General features: G+C 45.7%; 5 protein-coding genes across 8 annotated transcripts in view; 3 read left to right on the top strand and 2 right to left on the bottom strand.

Annotated features, from left to right (window-relative positions):
- Positions 1-692: 692 nt before the first annotated feature.
- On the top strand, positions 693-3,866 carry LOC108145356 (maltase A3). Its single transcript, XM_017270749.2, has 6 exons — positions 693-977; positions 1,044-1,504; positions 1,920-2,372; positions 2,921-3,375; positions 3,430-3,573; positions 3,636-3,866. Exons 1-6 carry the CDS (start codon positions 767-769, stop codon positions 3,802-3,804), a joined length of 1,893 nt encoding a protein of 630 aa, XP_017126238.1. The 5' UTR covers positions 693-766; the 3' UTR covers positions 3,805-3,866.
- A 52-nt stretch (positions 3,867-3,918) lies between these two features.
- Positions 3,919-5,943, top strand: LOC108145357 (maltase A3). Its single transcript, XM_017270750.2, has 3 exons — positions 3,919-5,089; positions 5,147-5,742; positions 5,821-5,943. Exons 1-3 carry the CDS (start codon positions 3,941-3,943, stop codon positions 5,885-5,887), a joined length of 1,812 nt encoding a protein of 603 aa, XP_017126239.1. The 5' UTR covers positions 3,919-3,940; the 3' UTR covers positions 5,888-5,943.
- Positions 5,944-8,016: 2,073 nt separating this feature from the next.
- LOC108145358 (maltase A3) lies at positions 8,017-10,674 on the bottom strand. Its single transcript, XM_017270751.2, has 4 exons — positions 9,540-10,674; positions 8,839-9,293; positions 8,495-8,638; positions 8,017-8,432 (listed from the first exon to the last, which is right to left on the bottom strand). The coding sequence occupies exons 1-4, from the start codon at positions 10,653-10,655 to the stop codon at positions 8,348-8,350; spliced, it is 1,800 nt and encodes a 599-aa protein (XP_017126240.1). The 5' UTR covers positions 10,656-10,674; the 3' UTR covers positions 8,017-8,347.
- Positions 10,675-10,928: 254 nt separating this feature from the next.
- Positions 10,929-12,935, top strand: LOC108145359 (maltase A3). Its single transcript, XM_017270752.2, has 4 exons — positions 10,929-12,073; positions 12,128-12,582; positions 12,641-12,784; positions 12,852-12,935. Exons 1-4 carry the CDS (start codon positions 10,970-10,972, stop codon positions 12,916-12,918), a joined length of 1,770 nt encoding a protein of 589 aa, XP_017126241.1. The 5' UTR covers positions 10,929-10,969; the 3' UTR covers positions 12,919-12,935.
- A 29-nt stretch (positions 12,936-12,964) lies between these two features.
- The window catches only part of LOC108145355 (metabotropic glutamate receptor 2), a 94,583-nt gene continuing 83,051 nt past the window's right edge, over positions 12,965-24,496 (bottom strand). For 2 of the 4 annotated variants that reach the window (XM_017270745.2, XM_017270746.2), the window contains exons 6-18: positions 23,713-23,855; positions 23,268-23,376; positions 22,728-22,899; positions 22,378-22,484; positions 21,785-21,934; positions 20,897-21,030; positions 20,464-20,654; positions 19,732-19,866; positions 19,498-19,660; positions 19,210-19,423; positions 18,525-18,676; positions 15,842-16,025; positions 12,966-15,141 (exon numbers count right to left, since the gene is read on the bottom strand). In XM_017270745.2, coding sequence (XP_017126234.1) covers positions 14,600-15,141; positions 15,842-16,025; positions 18,525-18,676; positions 19,210-19,423; positions 19,498-19,660; positions 19,732-19,866; positions 20,464-20,654; positions 20,897-21,030; positions 21,785-21,934; positions 22,378-22,484; positions 22,728-22,899; positions 23,268-23,376; positions 23,713-23,855 — 2,396 coding nt within the window. In that variant the 3' untranslated portion in view covers positions 12,966-14,599. Of the gene's footprint in view, positions 15,142-15,841; positions 16,026-18,524; positions 18,677-19,209; positions 19,424-19,497; positions 19,661-19,731; positions 19,867-20,463; positions 20,655-20,896; positions 21,031-21,784; positions 21,935-22,377; positions 22,485-22,727; positions 22,900-23,267; positions 23,377-23,712; positions 23,856-24,496 lie in introns of all 4 variants that reach the window. The other 2 variants (XM_041709866.1, XM_017270747.2) reach the window with 2 other exon arrangements.

Here is a 24,496-nt window from a genome sequence, read left to right as displayed (position 1 = left end):
ACCAATATTCATTACTAGTTATTTGATTTGATAAATCCCTCAAAACTGTTTATTTCAATGAGATTTTATATACATACATACATATTTACATATTTTCATCTATAAGAGAAGTGCAAGTCTTAAGTTTAATTGAAAAATGCCTAAGATTGCTATTAGTAGTTGTAAAACGTACGGGACTAGCGTTCAAGTTCCTCTCCCCTGATAACCAATACCCTTCCCTCTGAATCGCCCACCGCAGATAACTGTTAACAGTGCGCAATGCTCTCGATCTTTATACTCGCGAACTCTCTCTTTTTTCTCGCGATTCTGTGCGCAGTTTAAAAATAAATTATATGGATGCTGTTCATTGGCGTAGAGAATATCAAATATGCTGCTATTAGGGGTTACAAAAACCATATATATTTAAACTTTGTAAGGCAGAATATTTACTTGGAATATATGTACTAATAGTAAAAGTAAGATAAGAATTATATTTTATTCCCCTCTACTATATTTAATATAAGTTAGTAATTTTCTCTCTATGAAGCTCTTATATAAGAACAAAGAATTTTGTACTTAAACCATATTTTGCCCCCCAACTTTGACAAACACTCGAGTCTGAGCCCATGCTTTTTTCTCTCCCCCGCTCTTTGGCATTCATATAAGGAAGGGCCTTGCATAATTCTACTTTGCATTTCTTCGCCAGTCGCAAATCTGTGCCTGCTCAGAGCAGATCTGGATTAAACGGACCAATATAATATTAATCGGGCAATATAAGCGGTCCAAAATGATTAAACACCGCCTGGAGACACTGTTTGTGGTACTTCTCCAGGTTATCTGCTTAGCTTGGAGCCAACCCTTTCCCAACTACCATGCGGATGTCGTGAATATCGGAGATCGGGACACCGATCTTAAGTGGTGGCAGACGGGCGCCTTCTATCAGATCTATCCAAGGTCATTTAAAGACAGCAACGACGATGGCGTGGGTGATCTAAATGGTGAGAAGAGCAGAGAAAGTCCAACATATAGATAGGTATTTACTATTTACTTGCTATATCTGTCAGGCATTGCGGAGCAACTGCCCTACCTCAAGGAAATTGGCATCACAGCCACTTGGTTGTCGCCCATCTTCACCTCGCCCATGGCTGACTTTGGCTACGACATTGCCAACTTCACCGAGATCGCACCGATTTTTGGCACCATGGCGGACTTTGAACATCTGATGGAAGTGGCCAAAAAGCTGGACATCAAGATCATCCTGGACTTTGTGCCCAACCACTCGAGTGACGAGTGCGAGTGGTTCCGGCGCTCGGCGGCGGGTGATCCGGAGTTTAAGGACTTCTATGTGTGGCATCCTGGTCGCATGGAGAACGGCAAGCGGCATCCGCCCTCCAATTGGATCAGTGTTTTCCGGGGAAGTGCTTGGCAGTGGCACGAGGGTCGCCAGGAGTACTACCTCCATCAGTTTGTGAAGAAGCAGCCCGATTTGAATTATCGCAATCCAAAAGTGCGGGAGACCATGAGTGTGAGTATCCTTTGTTTCCACTTTAAATGTTAAACGAGAACGGAAGCTAGCTTCGGCGCTAAAGCCGATGTTTTAATACCCTTGCAGATATACCGTAAACTTATAGATGAGGCTCGAAAAAGTTGTTGAATTTACTGCCCGCATATTAAATTCAACCCCAACTATAATGCGATATTATTTTGAATGTAATTTGAGTATATACAATATTTTTTTATTTTTCATAATATCATAGTTAATTACTGTCATATTAGGAAAAAGACAGAAGTAAATACTCAAATTTTTTATTAAGCAACAACATTTAACAAACCGCAACTTTGAACCAAAACTATTACTCCCTCTGCAAGGGTATAAAACCACATTTCTTTTTTATCATCATACAAATCTAAGCAACGTTGTGACTGGCACTTCATCGCAGAACGTTTTGAGATTTTGGCTGGCCAAGGGCGTATCCGGTTTTCGCATTGATGCTGTGCCCCACGTGTTCGAGATAGCGCCGGACGCTCAGAACCAATACCGCGACGAGCCGCGCAATGATTGGGACAACGACCCCGAGGACTACGGCTATCTGCAGCACATCTACACGGTGGACCAGCCGGAGACCATTGACCTGGTCTACTCGTGGCGAGCGGTGCTGGACTCGTATCAGCGGGAGCACGGCGGCGAGGAGCGCATCTTGATGGCCGAGACCTATTCACCCATCGATATCGTGATGCAGTACTACGGCAATGCCACGGCGGAGGGCGCTCAGCTGCCGTTCAACTTTCTGCTGATAAGCGAGCTGACCAACTCGTCCAATGCCCATGCCTACGAGGGAACGGTGCTCAAGTGGCTGCAGCATATGCCAAAGGGTCGCACAGCCAACTGGGTGGTAAGTGGTCCATTACTATAATAAGTGGTTAACCCCCAGGTGTAACTTTAAAATTGTTCAAAAATTGTTTAGAACACTTTCTTGTACTTGTGAACGTTTTCAAGTAGATCCAAAAACAAATGACAGAGATAAACAAAAGACAAAGCACTCTAGCATGCAAACTTAAAACTTTAAACCCTTTTTATAAAATGGCATTTTTGAAATGGTGACTAAAAACTACCACTACTGCATATTTAATGCAAGAAAACAATTTTCTTTAAACGTTGATTGTCGGCAATTTTTTACAAAATTCATATTTTAATATATTCTTTGTTTAAAGTCTATTTTTATTTCAAATGAAGTAGCCGCTTAAAATTTGTATGACCGCAAAGCAAAATCATAAAAATTAATTTACTTTGAATATTTTTAATTAAAAAAGGTACCAAAATGTTTTCAATATATGAACTTTTAGATAACATAGAATCGTATTTAACCCAGAATTTTTGTTAACGAAAACTACTTAACCAGCAACAATAATTGCAATGAAAATACCTTAATTCCCCCCGCAGTTGGGCAACCACGACAAACCCCGAGTTGGATCCCGTTTGGGCCGCGACCGGGTGGACATGCTGAACATGCTCACATCGACGCTGCCCGGCGCCAGTGTCACCTACCAGGGCGAGGAGCTGGGCATGACCGATGTGTGGATCTCGTGGAAGGACACCGTGGACCCCTCCGCCTGCAACACCAATCCGAGCATCTATGAGCAGTACTCCCGCGACCCGGAGCGCACTCCCTTCCAGTGGGCCGATGCCCCGGATGCGGGATTCAGCAACGCCAGCAAGACCTGGCTGCCCATCGGGTTGGACTACAAGCTGGTCAACGTGGAGCTGGAGCGGCAGAAGCCCCTCAGTCACCTGAACGTCTTCAAGCAGCTCTGGCAGTTGCGGAAGCAGTCGAACACCCTTCAGCGCGGCGAAACTGAAGTAAAGGCCCTCAGCGATGCAGTGCTGGCCGTGAAAAGGTAACAGATAAGGCGACTTCGTTTGTGTTCGGTAATAACAATTGTTTTTCTCAGATATCTCGAGCATGACTCGACCTACTTGACCCTGCTGAACATTTACGACGGCGTGGAGACAATTAATCTGCAGCAGAGCTTCCCCGACTTGCCACCTCAACTGAAAGTTGTGCTGGTCACAGAGCGATCTCAATTCAAAGTGGGGTAGGTTGTTATCATGCCACTAGTTTATTTTAGATCCTCTCTAATGAGTATACCCCTTCCAGCGACCTCATCAACTCTACCTCGTTGCAACTGCAGCCCAAGGATTCGCTGATCCTGGAGACCAGCACCTCATATTATAGTTATGCCACCAATGGAGAAACTCGCTTTCTGCCCGTCCTGGGAGTTTATCTCTGGCTGGCTCAAGTGGCCCTCTATCTGAGCGGTCGATGAGTTCCCACCTAGTTCCTTAGCTGGTAATGAAATACTCACAATAAAGACAAAGCACTTGAGCACTTATCGGTGGAAAAATCTCTGGGGGAGGCGGTCTATAAAAGCGGGTTCCCACCTGCCAGTGGATCAGTCAGTCATGGCGTGTTTGAATAACTTTATCGTTGCGGTTCTCCTCCTATTGGGTCTACACTGCGCCCTTGGACGAGCGGCCGCCGTGGATGTGGATGACCTTGAGAGGGCCGCCACCAGCACGGACACCACCAGAGATTGGTGGCAGGTGGCGCAGTTCTACCAGATCTATCCGCGTTCCTACAAGGACTCCAATGGCGACGGCATCGGTGACCTGCAGGGCATCATTTCCAAACTGGACTACCTGAAGGAAATCGGCGTGACGGCCACCTGGCTGTCGCCCATCTACAAGTCGCCCATGGCGGACTTTGGCTACGACATCTCCGACTTCTACGACATCCAGGACGAGTACGGCACCCTCGACGACTTCGACGAGCTGATCGTGGAGGCCAACAAGCGGAACATCAAGATCATCCTGGACTTTGTGCCCAACCACTCGAGCGACGAGAACGTCTGGTTCCAGCGGTCGGTGAGGCGGGAGAAGGGCTACGAGGACTACTACATGTGGCACGATGGCTACACCAATGCCACCACTGGGGCACGGGAGCCACCCTCCAACTGGCTGCAGGCCTTCCGCGGCAGTGCCTGGGAGTGGAACGAGGAGCGGCAGCAGTACTACCTCCACCAGTTCGCCGTCAAGCAGCCGGATCTCAACTACCGCAATCCCGCCGTGGTGGCCCAGATGAAGCGCGTGCTGACCTACTGGTTGGATCGCGGTGTGGCCGGATTTCGCATGGACGCGGTGCCCTGGTGCTTCGAGGTTCTGCCCGACGCCGAGGGCCGCTATCCCGACGAGCCGCTGAGTGGCTACACGGACGACCCGGACGAGTCCGCCTACCTGAAGCACATCTACACCCAGGACCTGCGCGAAACAGTGGAGATGGTGTACCAGTGGCGCACACTGCTGGACGACTACCAGCGCATCCACGGCGGCGACACGCGGGTTATCATGGTGGAGACCTACTCGGGCCTGGACTACGTGATGCAGTTCTATGGCAATCGCACCACCAAGGGGGCGCAAATGCCCTTCAACTTCCAGTTCATCACTGGCGGCAATGGCGACAAGAACAACACTCGGCTCAATGCGGCTGGCTTTGTGAAGATCATCAACAGCTGGCTGACGCAGATGCCCGCCGGACAAACGGCCAACTGGGTGGTGGGTTACGTTCAATAGCCTCCATCTTCATGAGATCTTATCCACAATCCTTTGCAGATGGGCAACCATGACCAGCGGCGGGTGGGCAGTCGCTACGGTGAGAACCGCATCGATCTGATGAACATGCTGCAGATGTTCCTGCCCGGTGTGAGCATCACGTACCAGGGCGAGGAGCTGGGCATGACGGATCTGGACATCAGTTGGGAGGACAGCCGAGATCCGGCGGCCTGCAATTCCAACTCGCAGATCTACGAGCAGTTCACCCGCGATCCCGCGCGCACTCCCTTCCAGTGGAGCGACGAGGCCAACGCGGGATTCTCCACGAACGCCACCACCTGGCTGCCCATCAACCCGAACTATGTGACCGTAAATGCGAAGGCGGAGAGTGCGACGAGTGCCAGCCACTTGAGCCTGTACAAGCAGCTGGTGGAGCTGCGCAAACTGAAAACCCTCCAGTTGGGCGCCACTCGATATGCGAGTGTGGGTGACAATGTGGTGGCCATCAAGAGATCTCTGAGTGGGCAGGCCACCTACGTGCTGGTGGCCAATGTGCTGGACACAGCTGTCTCGGGACTGGACATTTCCAGTGCTGTGTACGCCACCGGCAGCTACAAGATCAAGCTGCTCAATCCGCAGGCCAAGGCCACAGTTGGGTAAGTCACGAGCCCCCTTAAATTACATTTCGTAATAACTTAACCATAACCATCATCCCCCTTCTCCCCTCTCATTAGTGATGCCGTTTCGCTGAGCAACTTGTCGCTGGAGCCATACGCAGCCCTGATTTTGGAGTCTGTCTAGGGTTTACATAATCATAAGTTTGAAAAGAACAATACATACATGGTGTACACGAAGAACATCGATAATGTGGCTTGTTATATGGGCACATAAGTCATTGGGGCGAACGACATTGGAAAACTTTTCAATTTTAAGGTCGCGTGCTGGGCCAACTTATTATAAATTATTAGGGAACTTTCTCCTGGCTCAAGAGTCGAAGAAGCTTGGCAGGGACTTTTTGGAGAGGAAGGGCGGGGGCAGCAAAAAGAAATTCCATTAGACGTGATTGATAAGACACACAAATCACGCATACGCAACGTTGCTGCCACGCAAAAAGCAAAAAGCAAAAAACACAAACCAAAGGACCACAGAAGGTGTCTCGGAAATGAGGCAAACAGCAGTGAATGTGCGTGGGCGTTCGCTTTTGCGTGTGGGTGTGGCTCTGGTATACGTACTTGACAGGACACTGGTTAGCTTTTTAATTTAGCCATAAAAATGAAGTGAAATTTGACAGAAAGTCAAAAGCAGCACCTTTTTTTTAGTTCGCACCATCATAGCCCCGAAAAATTTAAATCACTGAAAACAGAAGTGCTGCATCATCAGCCGCAGTGGCACAACGCAAAGCGAAAGTTGATCAGGGACAATTGTTCTGTCATCGAGGGGATCCGGGCAGGATTAGTGGCCAACCTCCCCCCAAAAACGTCAGCATCATGCCCCAAAAACAGGCAGCTACGTGAGAGCCATTCAAATGAGCCAGTGCCAACCCGTTCGGCGCCAGTTATGAGCCATGTTTGCGGTGCAATTAATGAGCGGCCAGCGATTAAATGAACTTTTAGGTTGCCGCATCACCTGGACAACTCGCCAACTCGTCCACGGGCACGTGCCAAATCAGAGTCCACAATACAGCAAACGCAGCTCGTTAAGGGCCGAAAGTCCGAAATCAAACTCAAATATTAGCCTCGCATTATTAATATGCAAACGTTGTCCGTCGCCTCGAATTCGTAACTAAATGTGCAAGGATATAGTGCCGGGATGCTCGGCTTGCTTCCGGATTTTCGGGGCACGAGTTCTCGCAGATTACAGCCAGCTTAATGCGTTTTAAAAGTTTTCCAATCGGAAAGGGGAGCCAACTTTTGTCCGAGCTGCGTAAATCTGGGAGAATCATCTTAAATGTAATCATTTGCCGTGCCCTCGTCAAACATTGTGGCTGCGTCTCTGTGGGAAATTAACTTCATTATCTGAACGAAAGTGAAATGCACAAAAGGCAGAAGGCTTTTTGTCCGTCTGCCACCTGGCCTCCGATTGGATCGCTGTTTGTCCTGCGGTTTTCGTTTTCACAATTTCATACACACTTTTTACTTTTTTAAGGTTTCTGGTCACGTGCGGCAGGGGTAAAGTGGCCCAGCCACTCGGAGCCGTGTCTGTGACCTTTTTAATGGGCTGACGGGTCACGCAGCCATTTACACGATGCCACTTTACTCATTTTTGCGGCCCAGTCATCCCACTGGCTGCTAATTTTTCAGCGTCAAAGTGAAATCGAACAAATCGAAGGGGTCCGAGATTATTTAAAGGGGGGAAATATTTTGTAAAGATTTGGCTCTTGCTGCGCAATTCAATCTCGTTACTTTTCTCAAGCTAATCGCACGTGAAATCCACTCGAATCAGGTAATTACCCAAACTCACTGAGCATTAACGGAATTGTTATTTTAGACGGACTTTCCTTTTTACTTTCGTTTGCTAGCCCCACTTAAGATGGCCGCAAGAAATCGTGTGTGTGTGCGTGTGCGCGCGGAGCAAGTTTCCATAAGCTAAAAATCTTTGGGATACTGGGGCGTATACGTGATGCCAATTACCATGTGTAAACGCAATTTAATTATTTATAACGCAATTGAAGTTCCGCTTTCAGCTGCCCTCTTTTGGGGGCTCGAGTAAATACTGCAGGGTTGTTTCACAATTTCCCGAGATTGGTAATAAATCTCGCTATGAAAATTGTCCCAGATCTCTGGGTGAAACTCATCAAGTCCCCCTCTTGACGGTCTCGACTTCAAAGAGCCCCAACGATGCTGGCGTTTTCTAGGCCCAGTCCCTGGTCGTCGTCTGTATTTACATTGTGTAACACACATTCTTCGACTCTAGAGAACACACACACAGTGTAAAACACCAAATACTTAGCAAAAGGGGCCGGGAACTTTTGCTTGACTTTAATTTGTGTGTAAACACTTTAAATGGCGTACCCATTTCCCCGAGCGGGAATCAAAAGAGTATGCCGGGCACTTGAGATTATCTCCCACCCCCACCAATGGGGTGGATGGGGTGGTTTCAGGATATGTGCGGTCTTTCTCCGGTGGAGTGGTTTGTTTGTCTGGCTTTTCACTTATATATTTATTTATGCAAGCCGCGGCATATTTGCTTTGAGCCGAAGATAAATACCGATTGAGTGGCCTGACTCAGTATGTTTGAAGTACGTCGGATGGGAAATGGCATTTAGTCGAGCCGCGAAGAATTGCTGCCGCTCAATATCAGGGCCTCGCCGGCGGCCAGACTCAGTCCGGTGACCTCGAACAGTGCGCTGAAAGGAGGTGAGGAGGTCAGTGAGATGGTCAATATTGGGACGGACCCTTGCTTTCTCACCCCTCCGACTTGGCCGACTGCAGGCTGCGTATGAGGAGCGCCAAGTGGGTGGGCAGCGTTTTGTCGAAGTCGTATAAATTCACAGTGACACCCTTGCTGGCAAAGTTGGCCACATAAATTATGGATGCAGAGCCGGCCAGGTAGCTGAAATGGTAATGGTTTCCCAGTTTATGGCGAGTACTTGAGCGAATTCTATGGACCAGGCAGCTCCTAGTTCATAGCTTGTGGAGAAGAATCTAATTTGGTTCGCCATAGCACTATTTCATGGCACATTCTCGGTAATTGGTCTTCTGGTCCATTAGCATATAAAAAATGTTAAGATCCGAGTGGAAATTTAAACTTACCGCTTTACGACAAACACATTCTCGCCGATAACCCCGTATCTGGTGGATCCGTTCTTCAGCGGCAAAGAGGATTTTCTCAGCTCCACCAGCGACTTGTAGATCTTCAGGTGGGAACGCTGAGCAGCTGTCTCCGTCTCCACATTCACCGTTTGGTAGTCCGCCGCCAGTGGTAGCCAGGTCTTTGATGCCGTGGAGAACCCGGCGTTGGTGCCACTCGTCCACTGGAAGGGAGTTCGCGAGGGATCGCGTGTGAACTGCTCATAGATGTCCGAGTTGGAGTTGCAGGCCGCCGGGTCCTGGGTGTCCGCCCAGCTGATCTCGCCATCCGTCATGGCCAACTCCTCGCCCTGGTAGGTGACACTGGCTCCGGGGAGAACCATCACCAGCATGTTCATGGCATCCGCATTGGCCGCTCCATAGCGACTGGCCGCCCGTCGCTGATCGTGATTTCCGATCTGGAAGAAGATGTTTCTTAGATATTGATCACTACTGGAAATGTAAGGTAAAAACAAATTACAAAATTTAATATCGGCTAGATGAATACTTTCAGTTCGATCGCGTTAAATTTCCAAATACATTTTTAAAATTGTGGAAGTAAATGAATCATAGGATATTTTGTACATATGTTCAAGCTGACAGGTTCATTAATAAGATAATAAATTCTTTTTTTTTTAATAATAACCTTAATGTGCCCAACTTACCACCCAGTTGGCCGTGCGTCCGGCAGGCAGATTGTCCAGCCAGTTGTCCACGGCAGTCTTGATGGATCCCGCCGAGAAGCCATCGCTGGCCAGAACCGTGATCAGGTTGAAGTTGAAGGGCAGGTGGGCACCAGCCACCGATCGATTGCCGTAGAACTGCATTGTGTAGGCGGGCGGGGCGTAGGTCTCGATCAGGAGCACCCTCGTGTCGCCACCGTGGATGCGTTGGTAGTCATCCATCACCACGCGCCACTGGTAGGCCATGTCGATGGTCTCCTGCCGGTTCTCGATCAGATCGCTCTTCAGGTACTTGCGGTCCTCCACGTCCTCCGTAAGCCCACTGACCTCCTCGTCGGCATACTGCCCATCTGCATCCGGCTCGATCTCGAAGAGCACGGGCACGGCGTCGCACCGGAACCCGGCCACTCCGAGGTCCAGCCAGTAGCGCAGCACCCGCTTCATCTGCTCCACGACCAGGGGATTGCGGTAGTTCAAATCGGCCTGCTGCACTGCGAACTGGTGGAGGTAGTACTGCTGCCGCTCCTCTCTCCACTCCCAGGCGCTTCCGCGGAAGGCCTGCAGCCAGTTGGACGGCGGTTCCCTGGCCCCGGTAGTGGCATTCACCTTCCCGTCGTGCCACACGTAGTAGTCCTCGTAGCCCTTCTCGCGATTCACCGACTTCCGGAACCACTCACTCTCATTGCTCGAGTGGTTGGGCACAAAGTCCAGGATGATCTTCAGGTCCAATTCGTTGGCCCGCTTTATTAGAGCTTTGAAGTCGTCCAAAGTTCCATACTCCGGCTGGATGTCGAAGAAGTCGGATATGTCGTAGCCAAAGTCCACCATGGGGGAGGTGAAAATGGGCAACAGCCAGGCAGCCGTGACCCCAAGGTCCTTGAGGTACTCCAGTTTGCTGGTGATGCCGTTCAAGTCCCCAATGCCATCGCCGTCGGAGTCCATGAAGGAGCGCGGGTAGATCTGATAGAACTGGGCGTTTTCCCACCAGTCCTTGGTGGCAGTGGCCGACGTCGTGGTTTCACAGGCCCAGTTTTTCTGAGCCAGGATAACCAGTCCACAGAGCAGTAGCCCGAAAAGATTCACTCGCGTTGTTTGCATTTTTGTTACTTGATAGACAGAGGAGCTAGTGCTGTGGCTTTTATACAATAAAATGGGTACCTCCAGCGGATTAGTGGGGCTTAAATGATAGCCCCACATCGAGTAGTTGAAGCATCAAGCAAAACACTCGAAAAACCACTCCAGCTGGAAATTTTCCAATAACAGTTCCGGGCAATGCAATGTGTGCGCCCAGTGTGGCCCAACCAAAACATTTCCATTATGAGGGCTTACCTAACCGACTGAGTGGAGTGTCTATAAAAGAGCGCGTAACTGCCGCCTGCTCAAACACTAAACTTTTTGCTTTGACCGAGGCAATGGAGCTGACAACGCTCTTACCAACGCTCTTGTTTCTGGCCATTTGGCACTGTGAGGGCTGTCAGCTGCAGAGCTCCGCCAGCGAACCGGGCAAGGATTGGTGGCAAACCGCCCAGTTCTACCAGATCTATCCGCGCTCCTTCAAAGACTCCGATGGCGATGGCATCGGCGATTTGAAAGGCATCACCAGCAAACTGGAGTACCTCAAGGACCTGGGTGTCACGGCTGCCTGGCTGTCGCCCATTTTCACCTCCCCCATGGTGGACTTTGGTTACGACATATCCGACTTCTTTGACATCCAGCCGGAGTATGGAACTCTCGATGATTTTAGGGCTCTAATAAAGCGGGCCAACGAATTGGACCTGAAGATCATCCTGGACTTTGTGCCCAACCACTCGAGCAACGAGAGTGAGTGGTTCCGGAAGTCGGTGAATCGCGAGAAGGGCTACGAGGACTACTATGTGTGGCACGACGGGAAGGTGAATGCCACCACGGGGAAGAGGCAACCGCCCACCAACTGGCTGCAGTACTTCCGCGGCAGTGCCTGGGAGTGGAACGAGCGGCGGCAGCAGTACTACCTCCACCAGTTCGCCGTCCAGCAGCCCGATCTCAACTACCGCAATCCGTTGGTGGTGGACCAGATGAAGCGGGTGCTGCGCTACTGGCTGAATGAGGGCGTGGCCGGGTTCCGATGCGACGCCCTGCCCCCGCTCTTCGAGGTGCTGCCCAATGCCGAGGGACAGTTTCCCGACGAGGTTCTCAGTGGGGCCACCGAGGACGCGGAGGACCGGAACTACCTGACCACCACGTACATCGAGAACCAGCCGGAGACCATCGACATGGTCTACCAGTGGCGCACCGTGCTGGACGACCACAAGCGTATTCATGGCGGCGACTCGAGCGTCCTACTCATCGAGACCTACTCAGCCGCTTGGTTCAGCATCCAGTTCTATGGCAACCGGAGCACCGAGGGAGCCCACCTGCCCTTCAACTTCAACCTGATCACGGTGGTGGAGCAAAAGGGCCTGAGTGCCAGCAGCGTGCAGGAGGCGATCGACCTGTGGCTGACAAACATGCCGGCAGGTCGCACGGCCAATTGGGTGGTAAGTTGGGGACAATAGGTGTTGGGTCCAAGTGTAAGCCTCCTGTTACTCCAGCTGGGGAACCACGACAAGCGGAGGGCCGCCAGTCGGTATGGAAAGGAGCACATCGATGCCATGAACATTCTGGTGATGGTCCTGCCTGGGGCCAGTGTCACCTACCAGGGCGAGGAGATCGGCATGACCGACGGCGAGATCAGCTGGGAGGACACCGTCGATCCGTGGGGCTGCAACTCGAACGCGGACATCTACGAGCAGTACACTCGCGATCCGGAGCGAACGCCTTTCCAGTGGACGGGGGGCACCAATGCCGGGTTCACCAACGGGTCCACCACCTGGCTGCCACTGGCGGCGGACTACGAGACAGTTAACGTGGAAACGGAGTTGAGTGCGGAGCGGTCGCACCTGAAGATTTACAAGGCTCTGGTGGCCCTGCGGAAGTCATCAAAGACCCTGCAGAACGGGTCTACGAAGTACGCGGCCATTTCGGAGGACATATTCGTAGTTCAACGGTGAGTATTGCAATTAGATCAGTGGTTGATTGTCTTATACTCACCGTACCTTTCGTAGATCCCTTCGCAACTCAGCCACCATTGTGGGTGTTGTTAACTTTGGAACGGTGGCCAAAACTGTGGACTTGAGTCAGTTCGACAAGAATCGTAACGAGAGCTTGCAGCTTCTCATCAGAAGTATTGACTCCACCAAAGTAGAAGGGTATGTGGAACAAATATCTTTTATACACAAATTCCTCCATTAAATATTTGATTTTATTTCCAAACAGCACTCGTTTTGACCCAAAAACCTTGAGCCTTGATCCCGCGGAAGCCTTAGTTTTAACCACCGAATAAAAGTCGATTTCTTGAAATGGAAAGTGTTTTTGATTCTTTGATATTCTTCTTGCTTTATTCGTAAATACACATGCAGCCAAATAACATTTAGCGTATTGTTGTGTCAATAGTATTAATAACTAAACATCAAGTAACTAATTCGAAAGACATTCAAATCTTGGATGTTCCATGGGCTTCTCGTTAACGATTATTTACATTGAACACACAGACACGGAAAACGAATATATTTCGCTAATTTTTGTACCCCATGATTTGGCTAGACACGATTTGCATTACTTACGTTCTATAACAAACATTTAACTATGCATTTTTGGAGATAGCTTATTTGAAGTTGTAAGCTGCACACAATTAACATTATTCTTTATTCACATCAAGGTTGAACTACAATTAGAAGTTTGTTCGTAATTTTACTAATTTATGTACATCTTGGTTGGACAACAATTAAATCTACCATGTTGATGGGCTCAAACAACACAATAAATGCAATTGTAATTGTTCTACCTAGCTGCTACATTGCAAAGGGGCTGGATTCCAGCCCTTTTGGAACATATTTGCGCCCTGGAAAATAAATCCCTCTTTACCCAGTGCTCACTGTACAGTGCTTGCCTCACTTAGCCTATGAATAACATGTTCTATTCAGATAGTATGTAAGTTTACTTCGTTTGTAGAAAACACATTTTTGAAATTATATCACATTTTCACTTTTTTGGTTTCTTTCGGAACGCCTTGAAACAACGCTTAGAAAACTAGATAAGCTTAAGAGGTAAACGCTTAATAATAGTTTAAGAATGACAAGCTATCGTTAAATGTATATCTTATGGTTTTGTGCTGACGTTGAAAATGCGGAAAACACATTCGTTATTGGGAAGATTTTGAGAAAGTTTTTCAATAAGATGACTTTTGTTTGGGACATTGCTTAGTCAGTTCACTCTGGCCTCAAGTGTGTCTATCAGAATCTGGATATACTCTTAGGTGCCACACAAATATTTTCCGGTTCTGCTGAAATCTGACCTCCATTTATCATTACCGACTAGCTACAATTCGAGCTACAATTTTTTGAGGGAAACTCTCGGAATAACATAAATAAAAAACGATATAGAAGTATGAATATATATGTTAAAATATTTAAATTAAATCCATTAATAGGGATATATTACTTTTTGGCATTTTAGTAAATAGGGAAATTAAATATTGGGTTAAAACGCTCAAATTAAAAATTGAATTATTAAACCAAACGATTAAAACAAAACAAACAAATTCTTGCTAGTTTTTAGTTGAAATAAAGTGCCTAAGAAAATGTCCATTAAAATGGTGTTCTGTAATCTTACGAGAGGCTACTGAAAATATTTATGTGGAACGGCTGCCAGTAATAAATTCTCTTCCTGGCGGACACTTAAAAGAGTCGGCCTCCGTTGGAGCTCCCTGACCCCTGACCTTTTGCACAGACACTCAACTTACGTATTGTTGCAGGGAATCTCTAATCTCTGATGGCAGCCTAAACGGGAATGGCAGCTCGCTTCTTTGCCGCACTACTGCTGCCCGTGCTGCCAGTATCGCTGGAAGAGCTTTGTGTTGCAGGTTGCTGCTGCTGTTGCTGCTGCTGATGTTGCTGCTGCTGCAACTCCGCTTGCTGTCGCTGCTGCTCCTTCAGAAGCTGCTGCTGCAATTGCTGTGCGTTTAGCTATAAGTTTGTTTGCAAAACCGGCGGACGTTGGCTTCCATTGCCATGGCCATTGTTGGCCGGCACGGATGCGGTTTCCGATTCAGTGACACTGCCCCCCGCCAATGGAGTTGTTATCGTTGCCGCCAGAGCCTCTGTTGTTGTTGTTTCGCCAGTTGCCACTGTTGTTGTTATGATTGCTGCTGGGCCGCATATGTGATTGTTAGACGTTGTGATGGCGAATGCCACCACCGGCTGGCCATGTTGCCTCTGATTGATTTTATTATTGTTGGCCACCACTTGCTCTGCTACCTCATCGCCATTGTCATTGCTATTGCTGTTGCCATTGCTGTTGCCGTTGCTGTTGCTACTCCCATTGCTGTTGCTATTGCCGTTGCCACTACCCTTATCGGTGGGCGTGGTCGTGGCCGTTGTGGCATTGTTTGGCACATATTGATCGGCATATGGTATTTGATTGTACGCATTGATGTCCAGCGACGTGATTATGCTGGATATCGTCTGAGTGGCCATCTCGCACAATTTCTTCGTCTTTAGCGAGTTTTCTGCAAATTGTGGGGGGCGGATTACTTTAACAAACGTTTAACCAGTAAAAAAATAAATACTAAATAATTTCAAAGCTTTTATTCCTATTAAATATGTAAAAGGAAACATGAATCAATCCCATTTTTGATGCCAAATAAAATAATATGGCCTTAATTAGTAATTTGTTTACCATTTTGGCTTCTACTTTATACATCACCTATACATTGAGCTGTTTTTAGCATTTCATGAAATGATTACATTTTTCATTTTAGTTTTTGCTCTGTTAAACAATTACAAGCTAAGCTTTTAAGTAGCTTTTCAAAAAAAAAAGGAGGTGAGAAAATCTTTTAACATTTCAACAACATTTTCTCAAGCATTTATATTTAAAATATTTAATATTTTAATTACTTAAATCGTTAAATCTCTGCTTTGCAAAAAAATTCCTCGCTATAACCATTTTAATCAACTGCAATGTACAAATAATAGTTTAAAACGAATTAAAATGAATTGAATTATGGTAATTGCAGCTCACTTTTAATCAGGTGATTTATTGGTGGATTATTAATGAATATAATGCCAACTAATTTTTCTTCGTAAAAGCATTTTAAATAATTTATATGTTTGATTGGCGTCTCTGTGAAATTGATGCGGGAAGTAATAAGCTTGCTGCCATTTTCCGACTAACTGCAAATGCTAGAATGTATGTGTTATCCCACTCACCTGTGTTCGTGGGCGTGATATGCTTTTGGATCTTCTCCTCCTGGGCACACGTGGCGGCGGTCACCACGGCGGCGGCCATCATGGAGGAGGGTCCTGTTCCGGCGGTGCGGTGCATGTTGCCGTAGCGCGGCGGCATCATGCTCTGGCGCACGTTGCGCTCGGGGCGTATGAGTATTATGTACAGCTGCAACGACACACGCGTACGTTCGAGTGAGAAAATCAGTGTGTTTTTCCAATTAGGCTAATTTCCCGTATCCACCTACGAGCCAGCGGCGTATCAGACATTAATCATACGACCCATTGTATGTAATGGCCGCTTGGAAGCGATATCCAATTTCGTTGCCCCTAATCTTATGGTTTTCATTAGAAGTCAGCGCGTGACCTGCCACGCCCGCTACCAAGTTCCAATTCCCAACCGAATCCGATTGTCATTAGCCATTTCCCGATTCGATGGCCAGCAGTTATTTTGGGCCAAAACAAAAGCCAACGACTCGAGTTAGTCGCTTACACAGAAAGGAAAAGTAACGCCTTCAATTTGAAATTAATACTTGGGGAAAAGCCAAAAGGAAACATAACAATTTAGTGATAAAAATAAACACTAAATGTAACTAAAATGATTTTTTCCATGTTATCAGGATAACCAATTTAAAAAGTATTTTTATCTAATTAATTGAACTTTAAGCTTTTTTCAAATTATCCTTTTATGTTTTCTTTAATACTAACTTAATATTTACTTAATACTTACTTACTTAATTTTCTAATAAACTATGATGAAAGGCAAGATATACTAAGTTCTACTCAATAGAGAAGCTCTTAACGTTGTCATCCTTTTTGCTTAGACTAAAATATTTCAGATATCGTAGGAGCTTAAACCTTTTACTGCAACTAATAATATTTTTTGAGGTCATAAGTAACCTGTGTGGTAAAACAATTAAGCATTGTTTGCAGTGCTCGTTACGTTCCAATTTGCGTTATGTTACGCAGCATTGTGTAACGTAGCCTGTACGGCCGCACGGTCATTTCCGCCGTGCTTTGACATTATTTGGCTGCCATTTGGACGCCGTTTGTTATTGTTTTCAGCGCAAACAAACGCGGGAAGTAAGAAAACAAACAAACTGAGGTGAAACCGGACGGCGAAAGGGACGGTTGGCAGTCGACGGAAGTCGAAATTGCTTACCACCTCGGGGCGCCTTTGTCCTCCGGAAGGAGGCGTGGCTGCTGGCACCTTTACGGCCGGGCTTTAGTTTGTTGCCTCTTAGTCCAGTGATCCCCAGTCGCTTTGTGGCATGCCGCATTCATGCCAGCCTTTTATTGCCCAGGCTCAAGCAATTGTAAATTGCAGTTTTATGGCTCAAGGTGTGCGGTGCTCGTGTGTTCGTGTGTTTGTGTGTTCGTACTATGTTCACGTATCGTACAGTGTGTTTTCCCTGTCGCCGACTAGCCGTGCATTAGGTGACATACGATAGCGGACAGTTGGCCCGGTTAGCAGCCACTGCGACAATGCGAATATGCTATTCGGTCCGACATTTAATAATAGCCCCTGTGCTGAGTGTTTATGGCCCTCCGGCTCCCTGGGGCTTTGTGCCACTTTGCACCCGGAATGTGCAGACAGTGTCCGTAAAGTGTTGCTATTCATGTTGGTTTTGGGACCTTTATGTACGATTGTTTGTGCTTTGTTCAATTTGCAATCTGAATAACTATTTTTACCACCTTGTCTTTAAATGTAATGTGCTCTAACGGAAAGCCTGTCTTTGAATCATACATTCAAACAAAGAACAATATTTGAGGAATACTAAATTTATTTAAACACACTCATCTAATGGAAACCCTTGATTGCTTATTTGAATTTTTCTCCTTTCCTGCATCATACATAATTTAAACAAAAAATAAATACATTTTTAAAAGCAAGTATTTGATTGCAGAATTTATCGAAATGTTTCTAATAAAAACCACATTTTTAACATAATTACCGAAAGTCAATATTATATTTTTAAAGTTTTTAAATTGACTCATTTGATTTTGATATCAAAATCTTGTTTTATGTAACAATGCCATCGTTGCCTTCAAGCTAGCTTCCTTCGTGATGTCGCATATCAGAGTAAACAGCAAGTAACCCGACTTTCTCCTGCTGCATCATCAAGTACATAAACTTAAACGGCTGTCTATATTTGGCTTGACTTGCAGTTTGCTTGCTTCTTAATGGCTTATAACAGGGGGTATTAAAAAAAATGGTGGCAAGGGGAACCGGGCTTAGTAACATAAAAGTATCACGTCGAAAGGAGGAGATCAGGACCAGTTCAACATCCTCCGAGGACATGGCTTGTTGACATTTAAGCTTGTTTCTCTATTAAACATAATGAAATGGCAAAGGACCCAAGGAGGAGTAAACGTTAAAACCAATATGGTTGGCGACACATCGCAAATAACCCCCTAGGCCCCTATCACCATTCGTCTTATTGCATTTTAATGAACCACTCGTCCTCGTGCTCCTTGTAAACGGTATAAAATGGAATTAAAATGGCCCATGGCAGCTCGCTGCACTCAAAATCATATGACGAGTTGCCACTGAAATTCGCAATTATTAATGCATAACGCAATTACCAATACTCGACCTGGCCACCAATTTGCGAGGAGCGCAACCGATGGTGGCCCAGCCCATCCACCACCAATTATCACAACTTACCTTGGGCGAAAAGAGACATGCGATGGTCACGCTGGCGGACAAGCTGATGGTCACGGACATACTGGTGATGCGCAGCGGTACGTGGTTGGCGGTACCGAAGTAGAGCGGCACAAACGCCAGCCAAATCACACAGGTGGTGTACATGGTGAAGCCTGTAAAAGGTAAAATACCATATACATTTATATAATGAGAATATTATGAAAATAATATTCTTGATTTTGTAAAATAATTACATTTCAATAATAATAATATTTATTTCATTTCTTTTAATATTCATAGAGCAACGTTTTTTGCATTCCTGAAAAAATATGGTTAAAAGACACCACGACGTATAATAAATATGCATGAAATGCATTTTTTATAAGGTAAATTAAATGAATCAATTAAATTCTTCTTATGTTATACATAAATAAATTTGTTTGTGCAAGCAATTATAGTCATGTTATTATGTGGGTTTTATTTTGATTTTACACTGCTTATTTTTAATGAAATACTGTTGAACAAAATGACCACGTGAAGCGTGTCAGTGAATTTAATCAAGGGTCATGGGCAAGCACAAGGGATGTCTTTATTAGACACATTTTAATTACACTTGTTAAATTTTATTAAGATCTCTTCCAGGCATTGCCAATTATGGGAAAATACTGAGCTTCTTAAAATAAAAATAAAAATCTCAATTAATTACCAATATGCTTCGACTCGTTGAAAGCCTCCGGAATCTTTCGAGTGAGTACCGCGTAGACCGTGCAAATTACAATCAGGAAGATTGGATACGAGAACGCAATCATGTAGGAGGCGTCGATATAGGAGTCGCAGACGAGTAAATTATCCTCGCGTGTGGGATAATGATGCATGGCATGTGATGGTGCAATAACCATCCAAACGCCGTTGATGAGTATCTGAAAATGGTATGAATAATGAAATTGCGCTGCTAACTGCACTCCGCATCGCCGATGCTCAAATCCAAACTCACCTGCACACTAACGAAGCATGCACAGATTACCAACTGGGACTTGGGACTAATGAAGGAGGGCCGCTTGGCGGACTGTTTGCCCGCTTTGAAGATCCGTGCGATGCGATTCGTTTTGGTCAGCAGTGCAGCATAGACGACCGTGAAGCAGAAGCCCACACCGAACCTATGGGGAAATTGGGGACAAAGTTCACACTCCGCTCTCATCATCTCGTTCCCGGCAATTTGCACACTCACCGCTGAATGGCGCACACTATGTTGGTGGGCTTCAGGACGAGTGCAAAGGTGACACCGTAGCACATGAAAATCCCGGCCAGCAGAATGTAGCTCAGCTCCCGCCCCGATGCGCGCACAATGGGCGTGTCGTTGTGCCTGCCACGGGTGAAAGAGGAAGGGCTTGGCTTTACTAAACTTGCCAACTTTAACAGGAGCCTTTGCGCCAATTACGGCTTCGTTTTATGAATTTTGTGTCAAAGTTTGCCCAGGCATGGGTGAAAAGTTTTTAATTGCTTGGTGGCCAAATACTTTTAATGGGCCAATTAATATAGCAGGGAAATCGTAAGCATAACATATATCGATGGATTTGCGGTATCGTTAAAAGTTGTCTAGCTTAGCTTGTTCGATTTATTTAATTTAGTTCAAAGGTCCGACTATTGGATACCCTTTACTCATTTAACCAATTTTAAATTAATATTCCACCGACAGATGGCGCCACACATTTAAGCATATTCGACTACAAGCGATAAAGTCACTGATTATGTTTGACTCTCCTATCCTACAATCTCCGAAATAATTGTTCGATTCGGAAAATGTTGTTTACTCTACCCTTACATGTTAAAATTATTATTACAAAGGAACAAAGCAAATAAAAGGAATTTTGTTTTGTACATTTTTGATAGCGCTACTCTTAAGAACCACATACTTTAGTTATGGAATTTTAATCATGGGTTTCGATGCATGGTCGCTCACCTGACAAACACGCCCATGACAAAGAGCGTTACCAGGATGCCGGTCGCACTGAACGCCATCGCGCCAATGGCCCAGGCGGAGCCAGGTTTGAGATATATCTCCGGGATGGGGCGGCAGTACTGCTTGTGGGCGTCGGGAAGGGTGCCCAGCTTGCAGAGCTTGCAGTGGGTCTCGTCATCAGGGTGGCGGATCTGCAATGGACGCACCGCACAAAGGAACACTAGATAAATGGATGGGACGAGCTCAAAGGCGGCGTGTTTGCCATTCAGTTGCAGCCATTCTTTCAGGCCGGACCACTTAATTGTTTTCCGCATCGATTTCACATCTTTTTCGACGCGTTTGCTTCGGAATAATTCACTTGGGCCCTACATTTCAATCTTGTCGGCGGAGGGGCCGACAAATAAATTGAGGGGCCCAGCTGGGCATCACTTACTTGATAGGTTGTGCAATTGAAGCAGTGCCAGCAGCAGCTCTCGCCCTCGACGTACTTCTTGGCCTGGCCCACCAGACATGGCAGACTGCAGACGGACTCCGGCGGCTTGGGACTCAGCCGCTTGAACTTCACCTCTGCGGCAGCGGATGTAATAAAATCAAAATTAGTGGTCCATGGAAGGGGGGATGCGATGATGCCAACTTGGTCAGTTTCTGCATACGCTAACAGCTATAAAATCTCCAAAAGGAGCTCATTTTTATAAGGGCTTTGGTTATACTTTCCCTTTATATCATTAAACTAAGGTTAGCTATATTGAAAGCTTAATTAAATATGTATATATATTCAAATGTGTAATTTATTAACCTTTGCTCTTTCCTCTCATATCCTTGCAGTTTACTCTTTACCTTGGTATCCTTTTTAAGTAAAAAAGAACTTCCTTAGCTTGCCATCACAATACCTTCTAGTTGTGGAGACTTCGAGTTATTCAATTGATTTGACCTCTATTTATACATTGTGTTGCCAATAAAACCACTTTGACTTGCTGAATCTTTAAGCTACGAATGTTCGAGTTATAGAAGTTCGATTGTAATATAGAGTATTTAAGGTAGAGAGGTACGTTAAAAAAAATGTTTATATAAATTTAAAATGAAAATATATCACAAAAGTTGCCCAAAAGAGCACGCAAGGCAAATTATCGTAATTTCTTCAAAGAAATCGGAAGGACATTGATATTAAATTCTGTTAAGTGAGATATGTGGCACCTTCAATCCTAAAGGGTTCACCATTCGTGTTTTCTAAACTTTAGTTTAGTTAAAATAGTTTAAAATTGTTGCTTTTTCTTTAATCCAAAGTTGGCAAGACCGGATGGCGATGGGTGTTGACTCTTACCCGACATATTGAGCCGCAGCTCGCCCTCCGTGTACTCGCCCACCTTGACCCAGTGGTACTGGCCCGCCTGCGACTGCTTGAAGTGGATGATGTTGTAGCGGGCCGGACCGTCGCCGTTCCCGTCGAAGCGGAACTCATCGCCGCTGAGGCCTGCGGATGGAATTTAAGGTTTAAGGGGGAAGAGGGGGAGTTAAATGGGTTTATGGTTTCACGCCTTCAAAAGCCGGTTGCCCTATCAGAAAATTGACAATCTGCGCCAGTAAGTCAGAGCCTTTGGCTTCGGGCCGTCCCTCTGTCTGTGTAATTTATTGAATTTCAATCGAGTTCAATGACGATGACAAGCAAGTCAATTTTCCACTCGAAAGCATGGCCAATGCGCCTGGTGGGCTATTCGTGTATGTGAGTGTGGCTTTTGGCACAACTGCCAGGAAATTTCCACTTAAGCTATTTGCGCAACACTTGCCAACAGAGGGAATAAAACGCGAGCACTACAACTTGAGCTTGTCTGGCATCCTGTTTTCTGTTTCTCCGTTAATTTGACTTAGTTTTATCCCGCACAACTCGTCAATGAATAGCTTCTAATTTCTACTCACCCTCGAACTCCACTTTACGCAAATATTTGAGCAAATCAGCGCCCTTCGTCGGTTTCATGGCATCGCAGAGCGAAGGGCCTCCGCCGCACAAGTCGCGGTGCATGTCCCTGGTTGAAGATATTTGATTACACACTTTTTAATATTCAGTTTTAATGTCGTGATGAAGGCAACGACATTCAGCTTTGCAAGAACCACAACAATTTAACGCCCAAGCTACGCGAAATATAACTAAAGGTTTAAATTTTTCACACTTTATAAATGGCTAAGAGGAAATATTTTGATTTTTAAAGTGATTTTGTGGTTCTTATTATTATTATTATATTTATTATTTTTTTATTTTATAAACCTACCTTAGGGCATAGGCAAATGCCATGACCGCATCGCTGACAAACTGCAACTGATCCTCAAAGTCGGTGTTTTGCCTTGAAAGCCGCTCCTTTTTGGTGCACTGTTTGGTGTAGTTATTGTATGGAGTGCTGGTACTGCCGGGATATCGACACTGGAAGTGATCTTCCCAGAATTCTGAGAGATATATGAAAATTTGTAAAATTTATTAAGCCAGTTAGACTTAAGGTGGTCATTAATGAGTTTGTTAAAAATTCGTTTTAATTATTAATTGTTGCTCAGCCAAAGCAAAGTTTAACTATGGTTAACAACTTAGTAAGACACAAAATCTTTACTGAACAAAGCCTAGTACTTAAGCTTAAGCTTTTTGTTTTTTGCTTGACTACCGAGCAAAAAGATATGCGAATCAAAACCTTAAGACTATGCTAGATATAATCTTTTATTTTCTTTTGTTTTACTTATGATTTCCCTATTTGGATTTCTTTGATATTTATATGAAAAGTCAGTGATTAAAGTGAGCCAAAATGAAATTAAACTTTACTCACCCACAAACCAGGGATTACGTTGGTTGTTTTCCACCGTCAGGCTGAGAAAGTACTCCTCGAATCCGCGCACTGGGTTCGCCTGCGGCTGCACAGACAACGTGCCTTCCACCTGTTGATGACACAGGACGCACGGGGCGTATGCTTAATGAGCTTGATCTCAAGTGAGGGCCAGGGTTGAGCACGCTCATATCTGGACTTGAAAGGTTTTGGCAAATTAATTAGACGCACACACGATTAATTTCGATTTAACCATAATTCATCATGGGAAAAGGCGTGTGAAAGTTTTATTCCGGTCGTCATAATTTATACATTTTTTTCGGTTACGCCCACGTAAATGCGTGTGTGTTTGGCCACAATCCAAACCATTAATCACAACCTTTTTGCTCGCCCATTTAGGCTCATGATTTTCGGTCCGTCATCCAGGCTGACGAAATAGTTCACTTACCTCCGGCTCGTAGTCGTCCGACACCAAATTCCGGGCACTCCAGCCGTCGGATCCGATCCACGAAAAGGAACCAGTTGCATTTGCCCGCCGCACCGCCCTCATCACTTGCCGCACCTCCTGGTCCGAGCCAAAAATAATGGCCCCTACGCAGCGAAAGATAAAAGGGATGCGAAAGCAGGAAAGGCAGAAATTAATTTTAATTGCAATCAATAATGAATAAGCGGCTTTACTTGGAAAAAAAAACAATCTGCAGCTCCCAAGTGCTCTTATATATATTTTTTTTTTTGTGAAGAGCTGATTGAGCTCTTGTAATGAAAGGCTTGAAGTGTTCTTAAAATATTAAATGACAGAAGGTCTTAAATGTGAATATTGATTCTGAAAACAACAATGCTTTACAATCCATCGCATACTGACTTTTCGTAGGCAGGCAAAGGTTTTTCCCTTCACTTTGCAAGCTATTAATTGGCTTTGAAATTCAATAAACACCAGATGTAAGTTCACAAACAATGTGAATCAATGGCAAGATGGCATAACACAGCTCCTAATTGCTGAGCCCTCACTTAAATCGCAAAGTATCCTATATTTGGGTATTGACAATAAAACACTGTTGGCTGTATTTTCCCAAATACTGCTCCCTTTATTGTCCCGCTTTGTCTCAAGTCTTTATAAGTACGTGAGCTGCAGTTGGCACTTTATATCGATCACGGCCATGAGGGTTTTTTGTCTTGTCCATAATTTTTTTGCCCCTTCAACGTGTTTCGGTATCGACTTGCCACTGCTCCTC

This window comes from Drosophila elegans, unplaced genomic scaffold, assembly GCF_018152505.1.
Source record: "Drosophila elegans isolate 14027-0461.03 unplaced genomic scaffold, ASM1815250v1 contig_520, whole genome shotgun sequence".
NCBI classification, from domain to species: domain Eukaryota; kingdom Metazoa; phylum Arthropoda; class Insecta; order Diptera; family Drosophilidae; genus Drosophila; species Drosophila elegans.
This window is presented reverse-complemented; position numbering and strand designations above follow the sequence as displayed.